Source organism: Triturus cristatus, chromosome 4_1 (genome assembly GCF_964204655.1).
Source record: "Triturus cristatus chromosome 4_1, aTriCri1.1, whole genome shotgun sequence".
In the NCBI taxonomy this organism is placed as follows: Eukaryota; Metazoa; Chordata; class Amphibia; order Caudata; family Salamandridae; genus Triturus; species Triturus cristatus.
Genome location: NC_140585.1, coordinates 1,016,641,651 through 1,016,657,764, shown reverse-complemented (window position 1 = coordinate 1,016,657,764; position 16,114 = coordinate 1,016,641,651). Strand labels below are relative to the sequence as shown.

The 16,114-nt window shown below is 43.1% G+C and overlaps 1 protein-coding gene across 1 annotated transcript in view; it reads left to right on the top strand.

Moving 5' to 3' along the window:
* TUBGCP6 (tubulin gamma complex component 6) overlaps nucleotides 1–16,114 on the top strand; it is a 492,321-nt gene that overhangs the window by 32,964 nt on the left and 443,243 nt on the right. The window contains exon 3 of the mRNA XM_085653952.1: nucleotides 1,030–1,193. Coding sequence (XP_085510078.1) covers nucleotides 1,030–1,193 — 164 coding nt within the window. The remainder of the gene's footprint in view (nucleotides 1–1,029; nucleotides 1,194–16,114) is intronic.

Sequence of the window (16,114 nt, the reverse complement as noted above, 5' to 3'; positions counted from 1 at the left end):
CAACAACTGATGACCACAGCCAGAACAGGTTAACAGCTTTAATGCAGGTACAGAGGCTTTACGCATTTTGAACTTGCTTTCTTGTTCACAACCCAGGGAACAGCAACATTGTAGAAATCTTAATAGCCTTTAAATTGAATTCCCGCCCCCATGGGCGTGTCTTTACGTCCTGATGGGTGTTTTCACCGCTAAGCATTATGGTATTGTCAGTTTCTACACTATTAAAACACAAGTGGGTGTCGCAATGTTCCATAAAGTTAAAATTCAACCACAGTGGGTTGCCCAAAGTTGAAAACACTGAATGCGCTGTCCTTATCCGTCCTTCAGTGTCGGACCTTCCGCTCTGCTTTGGCACCTGGTTTCGAGTGCCATAGATCTGCTTTTCCACAGTGGTCTGTCCCCGCAGCCAGGCAGGGCCGCTTAACATCCGCAAAACAAAGGTTGCCCCCAAGAGGACGCCATCCCGGAAAGTTGACTTCCAACAACTGATGACCACAGCCAGAACAGGTTAACAGCTTTAATGCAGGTACAGAGGCTTTATATATACACATACATGTGTACGGTTGTATATCAGATTCGTTCCTCAGAATGTCAGTCGATTTAATTAATAGCATAATAATGTAATGAAACCACTGCTATTGTTGAAAGGTGGATAAGCCCCAGCTTTTACTGGCTCTCTTTTCTGTTCATAGATTTAATATATGAAAATGATACCTTGTTACTGTGTGATAATTTAAGCCTAATTTCATCTCTTCACTTGTTAGGCATGCAAAGGATGCTTCTATAGCTAACTGATCCAAATAACTGAAAAGTAAATTGAAATTGACAATAGTTTCCATAGTACATGGATTATTGTAAATTGCCCATGATTTCTTTATGTAAGCGTCTCTACAGTGCAAACTTACAGAGGCCTTTTCTTCCCCATGTAAAGAGCTTTAATCATATCACCTTTAATTTGTTTGGGATGTCACTGTCGAAATTACATTTGCTGTTTTATTTTTACTAGTGTTTGTTGTGTCTCATACTAAGGTTCCTCAAAGCATAGACCAATCGGATGATGAAGGATTTCAGTCTGCATCTAATTTAACTCCTGATTCCCAGTCTGAACCCAGTATGACTCCGGATATCGATCTGTGGGATGCTTTGCTTACGTTTGGGCCCAGCAAACGGCGGTGTTGGGAGAGAATTGGATGGTAAGTTGCCTGGATTATAAATGGGATGAACTTCCGGGGATTTAAAGCAATTGATCAGGCATCATACATCCCTTGACTGTACTATTTGACACTCTAGTCAGACGCTCGCTTTGCCCTGATTTGTTACTGCAGAATGGCTATGACTGTATCTGATGGCTTAACAACACCCATCAAGCTTTGATTTTGTTTTTCAGGTTTGTTTTATGCAACCACTTGGATAAAACACTTTTTTTCCAGGGGAACAAAGCACCTTTTGAAAAAAGTCATGTCGTATTGGTAACATAGTATAAAACAGTTTCAGTAAATGATATTTAATACACATCAAACAACTTGAATATATCAGATTCTCTGAATATCCTAGTAGAGCACATTTCCACTGAACTCTAATCATTCCAGTACACAAAATGTCAAAGTTGTGCGTCAGTGATTATGTACTATTTACAAACAGTTCCCAACCTACTTTGTTAGCTGTTGCAGTTTTTTGTGAATTAAGATGTAATCACCATGTTACATCCTTGTAACTGGAAGAAGCTCTATATACCTATTTGTATGGTTGCACAGCAGTGTTTATGCAACATAACATAATACAGGAGGTGGATTTTGTCTTTAGCGTTAAGATTTTTGTCAGTTGACTTAAGTTAAGGGATACGTTGACTGTTTTCCCTTCTTCGTTGACACCTCATTGTCAACAGGGCCATGCAATGGTACTGCATTGGAATAGAAAGTAAAGGAACAAAGAGCCCATTTTTCCATGCAGACCTGTGTTTTTGGACGCAAATCTGAGGGCAATATAATGCAGAGTTGTGGGGACAAATGTCTTCTGCATCACTTTCCAAAGTTTGCAGCCTTTTTTAGTCTTAAATTCCCCCCTCCCCTCCCCCCAATCACCCAACCCCCAAGCTCAACAGTGATAGACACCCACTTAAAGATGTCCTGCTTTCAATGTTTTTATATACATAAGAGCAAAGCTGTGATGGCTGGGAGAAACTCCAGCTGTGGGACTGAACATGGTGATAGCATGTTTTGTAATAAGGGACGCAGACCATTCCGGTGACTGCCTACTGTCTAACCACATTCAATCATCCTTCCAGTTCCTCATAAATTGGGGTTGTAGGCTGCCATCTTGTCTGTAATATGCCGGAAGAATGCAGTTAGTTTGCGTTTTTGCATGTGTATCTGGACAGGTGAGTGCTAGAGTCCATTGGATTTTATGAGAGTGGGTTGCAGATGAGGGTGGTCTTCTCTGTATAAGGTTGGAATTGTCCTGCCAGGATATAGAGGCATGCACAATGTTTTGGTTAGCACAGGTTTTCCCTGCTAGTGTAAAACCCACCCATCCCCTTTTCCCATTTTTTGCATTCTGACAGTGTCCAAGGTAAATGTGAGCCATCCAGACAAAGAGATGCAGTGCCCCTTCTGAGCCACCCCAATCTGGTCCCCAAATCACCACCAGAACTGGAGGCCCATGGATTTTGAAGGAGAGCAGCAAGAGAATTCCTTTCCATAATTGGACATTTGAAAATGTTTGACTCCATGGATGGCTGAAGGCATGATGCCTTGTCCACCAGAGCTGTATAAGTGCTGCTATCCTCAGGAGCCTATTTACCTGCCCACTAGAGCAGGGTGTAAGAGCCAGGAGAACCTGTGCTTGCTTGCCATTCTCCTCTAAACTGTGCTTAAACCTAGGAAGCCCTGCAGAAATGCTGTACTGCTTACACTGTGAAGAGAAGGGAGGCCTGCCTACCAGGAATTCGACTGCATCAGATAGGAGGAGCGATCTGAACTGCGGAAAGAGAGACCGGTCCAGCTGATTAGAAAGACCATTGAGGAGACATTTTGATAGCTAGAGACTGTCCTTGTACCACTAGGGTGCCTCGGCCTGCAGCCCATGGGAAGCATTACATAATTTGGGTCAACGACCTTCATGAACTGAGAAGGGTAAGCCTGCACCATCCCCGAACCTACCCACACCTGAAAGGTCTCTCTGCATACCTCCTTTGACACCCAATAGGAAATGTAGACAGTTGTCAGTGAACCTTAGCATGCGGTTCCGTTCCAAGTGCAGACTATGTTATTCTGTTTCCAGAACCATTAGATTCACACCTTTAGCTGCTATGGTTCTAGAAATATAACTTGTTTAAACTATTGTCAAGGCCTCTTTCTAGCTGACCAGTAGTCGGCAGCTACTGGTCCCTCAGGTGTCCATTGTAAAAATCGTGGATGCCCCCACTGTGATATATAATCTTTACTGCAAACAGTGCTTATCAGGATGCAAGGCCATGCCACCTAACCCAGCACCCATAGGGATGCATATTGTGTAGTGGCTCACTAGCTAGTCATTGTCCTCAGAATGAAGTCCAGGGACTGTGCCCTCATGCAGACTGCAGTGACTGTACACTAGGTCTCCAAAGACAACAGTATTATCTGGTAAATTTATGTCTGGGATGGGACCTTAATTTCTGTGGAGTGTGGGGTTGTGAGATTTCTTTATGTTCCTTATATTTCAATTACAACCATTGATTTTTAATTCAGAGGGCCAGACTAAAGTATAGCAAGAATTATTACATTGTATTAAAATGCATGGCTCTTTTGACACTCAGTATTGATGGTGCTCTACTTCAACTCATACAGCACCTATTGCAGCAGAGGTCTGTGATTTGTAGTCTGTGATGAAGAAGTGCCTCCATCTTGTTATGGGATATAAATATATATATATATATATATATATCAGCAAAGTTCCCAAAGCATTGAGAGGGCACACGACGATGCTCAGCCATCCGGCAGTGTAATGCAGCTTGCTTTAATGCTCCCACTTGATTAATGTTGCCAACGCGTTTCATGGCCTCAAGCCGCTTCTTCCTGGGCTGCTCCAAAACACACACTGAAACACTCATTTGATTTGCGTTTCCAGCTGAACTTTATTAACATGCTCGCCCCCAATAGGCGTGTGCTGAAGAGCAGTCTTTCCTGATGCATGATGGACTAAAGAGTTCCCAAATGTGAGTCACAATGTCCTTTAAGTAAGTTTAATGTGTGTTGATTAAAAGCAAAAATTATTTTAAACCTTTAGTAAGTCCCTTGCTCACTTTGCCACTGAATTTAAGCAAGCCTGGCTGAAGACGGCCGAAATGCCAGAAACCGGTCCTAGGAAGCTTGTTTCCGGTCCAGGGAAGGTATGGCTTGGCAGTTCGGGCTGGACTGTTCCCATGAGGCACAGGGTCAGACTGATTTGCATATGGCCATGTCTGAACTGGAGTGGCAGAGTGGGCTAAAGAACGGTGATGGATCAAACCCAGATCTGTTGACTGGGTGTGAGTGTTTGATTGGTTCTGATGCTCTGTCCATCACCACCCCCTTTTGTACCGCTTTGTTCGCCATAAGTTGGCAGGGTATGCTCAGACGTGAGTCCCTTGCTCACTTTGCCACTGGATTCAAGCAAGCCTGGCTGAAGACGGCTGAAATGCCAGAAACCGGTCCTAGGAAGCTTGTTTCCGGTCAAGGGAAGGCATGGCTTGGCAGTTCGGGCTGGACTGTTTCCATAAGGCACAGGGTCAGACTGATTTGCATATGGCCATGTCTGAACTGGAGTGGCAGAGTGGGCTAAAGAACGGTGATGGATCAAACCCAGATCTGTTGACTGGGTGTGAGTGTTTGATTGGTTCTGATGCTCTGTCCATCACCACCCCCTTTTGTACCGCTTTGTTCGCCATAAGTTGGCAGGGTATGCTCAGACGTGAGTCCCTTGCTCACTTTGCCACTGGATTCAAGCAAGCCTGGCTGAAGACGGCTGAAATGCCAGAAACCGGTCCTAGGAAGCTTGTTTCCGGTCCAGGGAAGGCATGGCTTGGCAGTTCGGGCTGGACTGTTTCCATGAGGCACAGGGTCAGACTGATTTGCATATGGCCATGTCTGAATTGGAGTGGCAGAGTGGGCTAAAGAACGGTGATGGATCAAACCCAGATCTGTTGACTGGGTGTGAGTGTTTGATTGGTTCTGATGCTCTGTCCATCACCACCCCCTTTTGTACCGCTTTGTTCGCCATAAGTTGGCAGGGTATGCTTAGACGTGAGTCCCTTGCTCACTTTGCCACTGGATTCAAGCAAGCCTGGCTGAAGACGGCTGAAATGCCAGAAACCGGTCCTAGGAAGCTTGTTTCCGGTCCAGGGAAGGCATGGCTTGGCAGTTCAGGCTGGACTGTTCCCATGAGGCACAGGGTCAGACTGATTTGCATATGGCCATGTCTGAACTGGAGTGGCAGAGTGGGCTAAAGAACGGTGATGGATCAAAACCAGATCTGTTGACTGGGTGTGAGTGTGAATATTATGAAACTCAAGCTGAGAAAATACTTCCTCCAACGCGGCTCAAATAATGAGAATAGTGCAACTGAAACTGATCAAATCCACACAGGATCTCTGGTGGCAAGTCCACCAGGTTGCAGTCTAACCGCTTCTGATTTGCCTTTTCTATCAGAACTACAAGAACTGGCTAATGAAAAGATTAACACTCAAGTAAACACAACGGTCCAAGTGGTTTCAAAAACAACTCCATTTAAACCAAAGTCTACCTTTAATCCCATAACTACAAGGGACTCAATTGAAATCTTCCAAGAACAACTGATTACAGACATTAAGCGACTTAACCATAGAGTGCAAAAAACTATAAGATCACGCTCCAATAAAAATGAACTTAAATATCATACGCTAATGAAGAAATTAAAAGATAACAATGATATAATCATCCGCAGTGCCTTAAGGGTGGCAATGTTGTGTTGTGGAAAAAGTGAATATATAAATGAGGCAATGAGTCAACTTTCAGATAAAGACTGCTACCACCGCAGTGATCACCTTAAACTCAGATGCATTTACAATGACTATTATTTGAAATTAATAGCATGGAAAAATGCAGGCCTACTTTCCTCTCAAGAATATAAGTTTTTACGCAATGACAAACCAGTAACCTCAGTACTATACTTCATACCAAAGATACACAAGAACCCTGCAAAGCCACCAGGTAGGCCTATAATATCCGCTCGCAACAGTCTTTTGGAAAGGACTTCCCAATATGTGGATTACTACCTGCAAGAATTTGTTCAAAGCCTACCCTCGTATATAAAAGACACAGGCGATTTTCTGTCCAAGATTCAAAACATCGAATGGCAAAGTGATTATTTACTCATTGCAATGGACGTGACTTCACTCTACACGTCCATCCATCATTCTGATGGTATCAAGGCATTAAATCACTATTTGGCCCAAAGACTACCCAACTGCACACAACACAACAAGATGTTGACCAATATGGTGGACTTTTGTCTGAATAACAATATTCTTCTTTTTCAGAATGTGTTGTATTTACAACAACGCGGTGTAGCGATGGGAGCCAGCTTCTCCCCCAGCTATGCCTGTTTACATATGGGCTGGAGGTGTCTAAGGGATAACTACTGTGATGAAAGTAAATTTATTATGTTCTTAAATACATTTTATGATCTCACAAGACTCTCATGGGGTTGTTAATCGCTAAAAGTAGTAGATTCGTTTTCAATACACTTTACTATGTGTAGGAGAATGCATGTTGTGGCACTTTTTATTGAGAGAAGTGTGTAAGCGATAAGTACTGTGATGAGTAGAAGGTTGATTCTTTTATTTTTATTTTTAATGCTACGATCTTGCGAGTGTCTCACAGGATCTTGAAAAGAAGAAAGGAATAGGTGATCTTTGAACACACTCTTGTATGCACACTTTTTAATGTTGGAAGGAGTCTTACTGGAAATTATGTTTATCAGAGTCTACAATCTATGCACATTGGCTTGGGAAGAGTTGTGAGTAAATTTAAGTCTCTTCCCACAACTTACTATGCACACCCATCATCTGAAAGAGAGGTTTTAACGTAAAGGCCAGTCCATCAACACACTCTACTATGCACACCTGTCATCTGAGCAAGACATCTGATAGGAGTGGGCAGTCTCTCTCCACACACTACAACACTCACCCATCATCTGAGAGAGCGGTCTGACAGGAGACAGCTGTCCCTCCCCACACACTACTATGCACACAGGTCATCTGAGAGAGAGGTCTAAAAGGAGAGGCCAGTCCATCCACTCACTGTGCTACGCATACTCGTTGTCTGAGAGAGCTGTTTGACCTGAGAGGCCTGTCATTCATGACATATTCTATGACATCACTGATGATATCTCAAATGAAATCACTTATGACATCATCCAAGCTTCGTTTTCCTGCATATTACTGTATAAATTACTATGGCATTAGAGGTCTGACAGCAAGTACAAAATACCTCAGGAGAAGATCAGGCATCATTACTACCAACAGGGAAACAACACCCTTAGGTGCTGAAAACAAGCATTATGTGTCACATTGACCCTATAGGATACACTTTACAGGTAGCATAGTTCACATTAAACATCAACCACAGATATATGGGAAACCTTTATTGAGTACGGTGTTCAATCGCACAGCTTTTATCTGTATTAAACCCTGAAACACACCGAACCTACATTAAAACATGAAGTTGATATCAGTAGAGAATTGAGTACTGTAAACGGTGTTTACTCTATGGAGATCCTTCTATAACACACTATTTGCTAATAGTGAAACTCTCATGAGAAATACACATCCAAGTATTCAAAAGAATCTACTAAGAATAGTGTACATTATATGCCACAGTCGTCAAAAAGACACTATTTGCTAAAAAAAACAAAAAAACTAAGATCTGAAGGTGTTAAAAATCATACAACCTGCACTATTCATGTTGTGGTGAAAACTTTACAGATAGCCCATCTTCCGAATCAAAATACGCAACATGCATACATAGGTTAGTACCTGGTGCACACACTCTTCTATGTTGATTATAACTTATCATGCTGACACGATTCTCTCTAATGATCAGGGCTGCTTACAAATGTTAGCATCTACTACAAAGAATCTTTATCTGGTTGGAAACTTTTTCTGCAGAACCAAAAAGTTTTGTAGAGCATAATGAATACAACTCAACTGTAATGTCACTTGCACACAGAGTTACTCTTGAATGCAAACATTTATAACCTGTTTAATACCCTTACACAGCTATGGTGCATTAGGAGCACATTCGTTTTGTAAACACTTAAACTCATTAGCTGGACCAAAGCTGTGCTAAATTATATATAAAAGTAAAATGGTAGTTACCCGACACTATGTAAACTGTAAAACAAAATAGCACTCTCATTGAATGATGTGATCAGTGATGTTATTTGAGATGTCTTCAGCGATGTCAAAAATTATGTCATAGGACATGTCATGAGTGATGTTATATGTGAGGTTATAAGCAATGCATGGCAGGAGCGCAAGTTATAGTGACGCTGCTAAACTATAACTGGTAAATTTCAGTTTTTTGTTTTTTTTAGTTCAAAACATTAATGTTGTCACTGACCAATTCGTTGCCACTGGGTAGTTATAGTTAGAATTATTTTTTCCATCGGAAAAGCATTTTTTGGCTTGCTTAATACTATGGCGTTGTTTGATGAATGTTCACAAAACTTTCCACACAAAAAAGAGTTCTTTCACCTTACTTCTGTCCTGGAAAGTTCAAGCGGGGGCTGAGAAATAGGATGAGTCCCAAAACTTTTTTTCCCTATTCATTTTTCATAGGGACATAGACATAGTTATAGCCCACACGGCTGAACAGATTTACACCAAATTTGGCAGAAAGGTAGATCTTGGTCCAGAAAGAGTGTTTTTAGCCTATTGTGGCCCCAGGAACTCCTTCCTCCGAGGGCCGTTTTATTTGTCGTGGGCTGTTTTCTTTTCTAGGTGGGTACCCCAGTGTCTTATGACGTCATATATAGCAACACTGCAACTTAAATTACGTTATTGATGACAACACTGTGCATGGTGGGTGCGAGCTACAGTGAATGAGTGTATGTGTTTATATAATATTATACATATATTACACTGTGGCGGTTGGCACTGTGTAGGTATAGTTAGGTCAGAGTTTTCATAGGAAGAGTGGTTTTAGTTTTGCTAATAACTTGGATGATCCGTGAAGGGGTAGGACGAGAGAAAGGGGAGAGGAAGGTCCCAAAGCGTGTTTTCCCTATGCATTTAAGAAGTGTCGGAACAGAATTGCACAAAATGTGACCGAAAGCTAGATCTTTGCTGAGAAAGCATGCTTTTCGTGATTTGGTGTAAATCTGCCTAGTGATTTTTGAGGAATTAAAGTTAAAAAGTTAGTGATATATTGACAGTTGGTGCTCTGAAAGTCCCGGGCTACTTCCGCGGCACCGAAGATTTAGAAAATAAAACTATTTGATTTGCTGAGAGAGATGTTAGCCCTGTTGGCCGTCTCAGTCCCCGGGAACCACTCCTCATCTTGTGGGACCAAGTGATCAAGCGATCGTATTGGCTGGCTGCAACACAAATAGAGATGTTACAGCTGCCATTACTGGGCATGAGGACTCTGGTGGCAAAAAAGTTAGCTAAGTGGCAAGAACAGTACTAACAAAAATAAAAGAATAACTATGCAACTCACTTAAAAAAAAAAAAGAAAATACATGAAAATAATTTAAATAATCACTCAAAATTATGGCATTTCCGACATTACTGCATATTTTCTTTCACATCCAATGGGGTAAAACTTTGGCAATGCTGTGAAGAAAACCAGATTGCCGATCTCCCCAACAAATGTTTGTGGACTTTAATAGGTGTCCATCATGGGATCTTCACTGACAGTGACAACCTTCTTAAACTTGTGTGCAAAAGCATTTATATTAAATCAACCTCACTTTGTTCTCGTTATTTGGTTAAGTACATGCAGATTGCTTTTAAGCATAATCAGTAAGAATCAAGGTTAATTCAAATCTGCATCCCTTGAACCTTTTTGTTGTCTCATCGTCTTCCATGTTTTTTGTTTGAAAAGAAATTTAATTATCTTGAGAGACTAAGGTAGTCATTCATGTGAAGTCTTTTATTGATAAAGTGACAAGTGCATGAAGGGGGGTGATGTCTTTTGTCCCTTGCCAGGTTCACAGTCCAGTGATTCCGTGTCACCCATCTGTATTTGGATACTCTTCTCTATAGTTACACAAGTGGTTTTGTGGTGGCAGGTAGGGGGCAACTTTTTGCAGCATGCCAGTTAGTGAGGTATGTAGTAAGAAGTCATATGCTACACGCGAGTGCTGCCTGTAGAGGTTCCAGCATGTCATTTTGTGACTTTAGTTTTCACCTCGGTGTGGCAGACAAATGGTTTAGTGTCATCCTCCAGGTATTCTAAGGTACTAGGGTGCTTTCGTTGGTAACATACAAAACACATAAATCATGATTCTGTACTTGTCTGCCTCTCCAGCACTCCTCCTCATAAAGAATGGTTTGGGTGCGATCATCTGCGGAAGTCTGCTGACATTTTCTGCATTACTAAATGCATCTTGTCCTTCGGCCCTAGATTCACCAGTAACTCAAAGTACTTCAGTTTGGCAGTTGCCATGTAAGGCTTTTCTAGTTTTACTAGTGAGAGGTAGTACTTCACGTTTGGATCAGTTGATTGTATATACTAAGAAGGAGCAGAGTTTGGAAATCAGAAGCATCAGTTCTGTGCCTCTGATGTTTTCTCTGTCACTTATTACACCTGCCAGCGGTTCCAGTACCAGCATGAACAGCTGTGTTAGTGGGCATGCCTTGCTCCCCATTTGATGGGAAAGTTGCTTGACATGAATTCTCTATAGTGGATCCTCGCCACATGGTTAGAGTATAGATATTTAACCTTGCCAATAAAGCCTTCATCCAGTCCATCCCTCTGAATGGTTTTGACTCTTAGATGCAGTCAAAAGTACTTTTCATCATCTAGTGAGAGTGCTATTGTTGTGTTTAGGTCTTAGAGCATTTGCCGCAGTAAGTTGAGCATGGTTCCCATGTTGTCATCTGATGAGCTGCCTGGAACAAATCCAAGCTGTGTAGGTTGCATTTGAGTCTGTTGGCTACATCTTTGGCATAGAGTTTGATGTGCATACTATGTGATATGGGCTATAAATGGAGCCCTGCAAGGATCCCTCCAGGGTTTACATATAAGAGCGATGACAGCTCTATTCAATTTTGACTTAATGTACGCACAGATTCTACATTGGGGAACACTATGAAATAGCACTAACATTTTGGATTTGTTGATTTTGAAGAATTCCATGGGGAAACAGTCTTCCCACTGAGCCTTTCCAGATTGCATGTCTTCCACGGTCTTTAATGGCCAATAATCCCACTGTCTAGCTAGTCCTGGATTCTGCAGTATGTCTCGGCATAGTTATGCTAGCTATAACGGATGTGTAGTTGAGGTATGTTCGGATACGTATAGGACACTCAAGAAACCTTTAAACTTCTTTATTATGGCCGTCGTCGGGTGAGTTCCCCATGTTAATTCTGTATTGCTACTAAAGATCTTGATGCCTCCAGCTAAGATAGTTACTCCCTAGAAGCCTCTCTGTCATTTCTCTATACTCATAAAGTCTCCATTTTACTCTGGACAGTGCTGAATGAAGTAGATTTTGAGGTTGAATTTTTACATCAACAATTCACTCAAAGCGGCATGTGATTATAACGCGCAAGTACCATAGTGTATCAATGAGGTGAAAACTGTTATAGGTGTTTTGGTGGAGGTAAAGTGACATGATAAGTGACAGAAGAATGTAAATGCGAACTGAAGCTATATAGATCAAAGAAGTGCGGAGCTGTATACTGTTAATTGACTTGTATCTCTGTAAATGCTACTGAAAGAGCAAAACACTGTGCGCTGGCCTTGCCTTTAAGATGAACGTTGACATAATGATGTTGTTATCATGTAAAACCAATAAAAAAATTAATTTAAAAGAAAAAAAACAATTCACTCAAAGCTTGAGGCGAAGCTCGCTTTTAGTACTATGACATGAGGTCTCTGACCAGTTGTTCCATGGAGGTTCAGCAATCAGTGTCTTTTCTCCATTTCAGTACAGATTCGCTCATCACAGCTCTGCTAAGGAACAATTTCCCCGCCACACACATCTGGCTAGCCAGCATGGATTGTTAATTATTGAGCAGTAATTCATACAAATGATATTATAGAGTTTCTTTTCGTAAGGTTGTCTGTATTTGGAATTTTTGATGCACCACAGTTTCTTAGGGGAAGCTATCAAGCCTATAGAGTTTTTTATTTATATTTATTTATTTATTTAATATCTGATGCCCCGAGTTGACATACATAAGCGTGCGCCTACAACCCTGAGGCCGGCTATTATACCACAACCCATCACTTCAGTCTGACAGCTTATCCCACATCCCGGAGGACGGGCATCGCTGCATATCAAAGTATTCATGCCTTGAGTTCCTCCAATTATTGCAGTAGTATGTCGTATCGTGTTTACACTTCCCCACTGGGGGTCAACAGTTTTTCGCTAACCTTAACATATTAACCCAACACCCTCCGCGCCCCCCACCCCCACAACATCGAGGCGTCCAGACAGATCTCTTCTCAAAGTTTTAGTCCCAGATTCTACCAAGTTGCGTAGTCTCCCCTTAATGACCTTCCACCACGTGCCAGCCATAAGAAACTCATGCATCTGAGTCGCCGTTAGTTCCGTCCCCCCTCCCCTCTGCCCCCTACGCATCAATTTGTATCCTGACGCTTTGCCCATGAGTCAGCCCCCCCCGGTGCCTAAAGGTCTTCCCTTAGGTCGCTCACGTCGCCACTGCTCCCAGGTCCCTCTCGGCTCCCGTCTCAGTTCCCTTCTCCAATGTTCCCTCCCTCCCCTTAAGGTGTTCTGTATATAGCCCCCAGAAATTCTTTGGTCGACTGCGCGGCGGAAGCAGCTCACTAAACACCTCAGTTTGCGTACAGCAATATAGAACATCTCGGGCCCACTGTACTACTGTGGGCAATGGTCCTCTCATCCAACATATCGCTACCCTTCTTTTTGCTATCAGCATCCCCATGTCCGCCATTTTGCGCACAGCTCTGGGCAGCTGTTTAGAGTAGCCTAGCAGAGCCACTGCCGGGTCCGGCGCAAACTCCAGGTCTAACAGTCCTCCTAACTTTTGGAAAATCGCCTGCCAGAACTTATAGACCCCCGGACATTCCCATGCCAAGTGGATAAAGTCTGCTGTGGGGTGACTGCATCTCTCGCACCTAGCTTCCTCTCGCAGTCCGTATCTGTGTAGTCTGTCCGGTGTATAATAAACTCTATTTATGTACTTAAAATGGAGCAATCTGTGCCTGCCATGCAGAGATATTCTACGCGTACCAGCACAGCAGTATGCCCACATGGCATCGTCTATCACTATGCCTAGATCCCGCTGCCAGGCCAGTCTAGCCTTGGGATACCGCTGTATACTCTGCTCCATCGTTTTTTTGTAGAGTCTGGATATCAGCCTGCGAGGGCATTTGTGTTTAATAATATACGTTAGTTCCGGCACCTCCGGGGGCTCAGCCATGTCATCTCCCAATTGCTGCCGCCACGCCCCCCTCACTCTATGAAACTGGAAACGCTGCAGCTGCGACGGGGCTTCCGCCCCCGCGGCCACCTCCTCCCACGTTTTCGCAGTACCATCCACGAATAAATCTCCCATCGTATGTAGACCCAAATCCTGAAGGGCACGCACTCCTTTGTCTCTGCATGGAGATAGCCAGCGTGCCCATTCCAATGGCATTGCCGGGGAATATAACAGTGCCCCAGCCGTGTGCCGCAGTATACTGTCCCATGCGTGCCTAGTGGAATTAAGGGAGTCCAAATATCCTGTCCGTCGGTCAGGTGGTTCAAAGAGGACCGCAGGAAGCGGAGGGGGTCAGCAAACAATCTCTCCAGTATAAATTTCAAATTTTCAAATTTATTTATTATGTTTTGGCTCTCAAAGAGGGCCACATAAGCATGTGCAAACAAAACAACACAGTCATCTAAAATACAAAAATTATAAGACATAGTATTCAAATCGTAATAGGTACACTGCAGACCAACAGTCCCACATGGCCAGGCCGGCACAATCTTCCAGAAAATTTAATAAATATCTAAAAATCCTTTAAAAAAGTTAAAAACATAGGCACAAAACATTTCATTTGGTGGGCAATAAAGTGCATGAAGAAAATCTTGTAAAGTGACAATGCTGAGGCGAAGAAAAATTACTTTAAGCCATCTCTTGCGCAAGCTTCGTAACATAGGACAAATCAAAAGTACATGTATACAGTCCTGATTATTTAATTTACATAGGTTGCACAGCGGTGAAGTGCCATACCATTTAGACAACAACACATTAAGAGGGATTAAGTCATAACGTAATAAAAACCAAAACCTACGAATCCCATGTGGCAGATTCCACTGGGCATACGGTTGGGGCTGTTTCAACCTATAGGAGGAGACCAGCAGCTCCACATTCCTTTTATCTCCAACTGTTTTTTTTGTCGGATTGAAAACAATACTCCCACGAGGCCTCCCTAAGGACCTGCTTTAACTGCGTGGGAGAGTAGGAGAAAAGAGCGCTTTCATCCAATCTAAGGGTATTCACAGCCCTTCTAAAATTGTTGACAAGTTTAGAGAACTCCTTAAAATTGCCCAAAAGTTCATTTTTGAGTAAGACTCGCAGGGTTCCTTCTCTCGCTCTGGCTAAGTTGGCTACCCACCTTATTAAGGCGCACAGCCCCTGAACCCAGGCACTCCTGAGTCCGAACTCCAGCCTACACGCAGCCAGTGAACAAGCATTATTAAAATTCGAGAGGGATCTTAGGAGTTTTCCCTCGGTCTTATGGCAAAAGTCCCAATATTTTATCTCAATTATTACTATACCGTACAAGATGGTTGCGGGGATTTTAGCTCTAAATACTTCTAGAAGACTAGAGAAATGTCTTTTCCCCGTTGCCAGGTATAGGGACTTTAACCCATTACCTTGGGCAAGAGCTTTGCAGGAGCAATGCTCTATATGAGAATTCTCGCTCATGTTGGATGAGAATATTTTCCCTAAAAACGTATAACAAGTTACGACCTCCAATCTAAGCCCTCCGATGGCCCAACCGAAATTTGTAGAGCGACATTTCTTCCTACCCGCAATACACATCACTTTACTTTTATTAATATTGAGCTTCATATAATGCTCGCCAGCAAAGTCCTGAAGAGCCTGAAGCCTATTGGCCAGACCCGCAGGAGTTAAATCGAGCAATAAGACATCATCGGCATACATCAGACAGGCTATTGGCACCCCTCCTATCAACGGTGCGATCCCCTCACTACGGGACACAACTGCAGGGAGGTCAGTTGTGTATAGGGAGAACAACAAGGGCGCCAATAAGCAGCCCTGTTTAAGGCCATTCAGAGATGGTATTTTAGCCGACAACCCCCTTTCACCCCCCATTAAGACCCTGCACCAGGTCTCAGTGTGTAGAGCCCGTACCAATTCCAGTAGGGGAGGAGGGACACCCATCCCCATCAATTTTCTCCACAGCGTACCCCGATCCACTTTATCGAACGCTGTGGAGAAGTCAATGAAAGCGGCATATACAACACCCCCTCTAACCTCTCCAGTATAAGATACGGGACCGATTCCTCGCCATGGATCCAGCTGTGTGCCTGAGCTCCCTGCGCCACCCGGTAGTACAACTCCATATCTGGCGCCCCAAGTCCTCCCATGTGATAGGGCAATGTAAGCACTCGCCAGCTGACTCGGGCCTGTTTACCCGCCCATGCCAATTTCAACAGAGACCTATGGAGCCGATCAAAGAAAACGCGTGGCAGCACCATCGGGATATTAGTGAACAAAAATAAGAAGCGAGGGAGCACTACCATTTTTATGAGCGATATCCTTCCCACTAACGAGAGAGGGAGGCCAATCCAAATATCCACATCGTACTCCAGCCTATCTATGGCTCTGCCATAGTTTTCCCTAATTATTATGTCAGGGTCAGTGTGCAGCCGTATTCCCAGATATCTGACC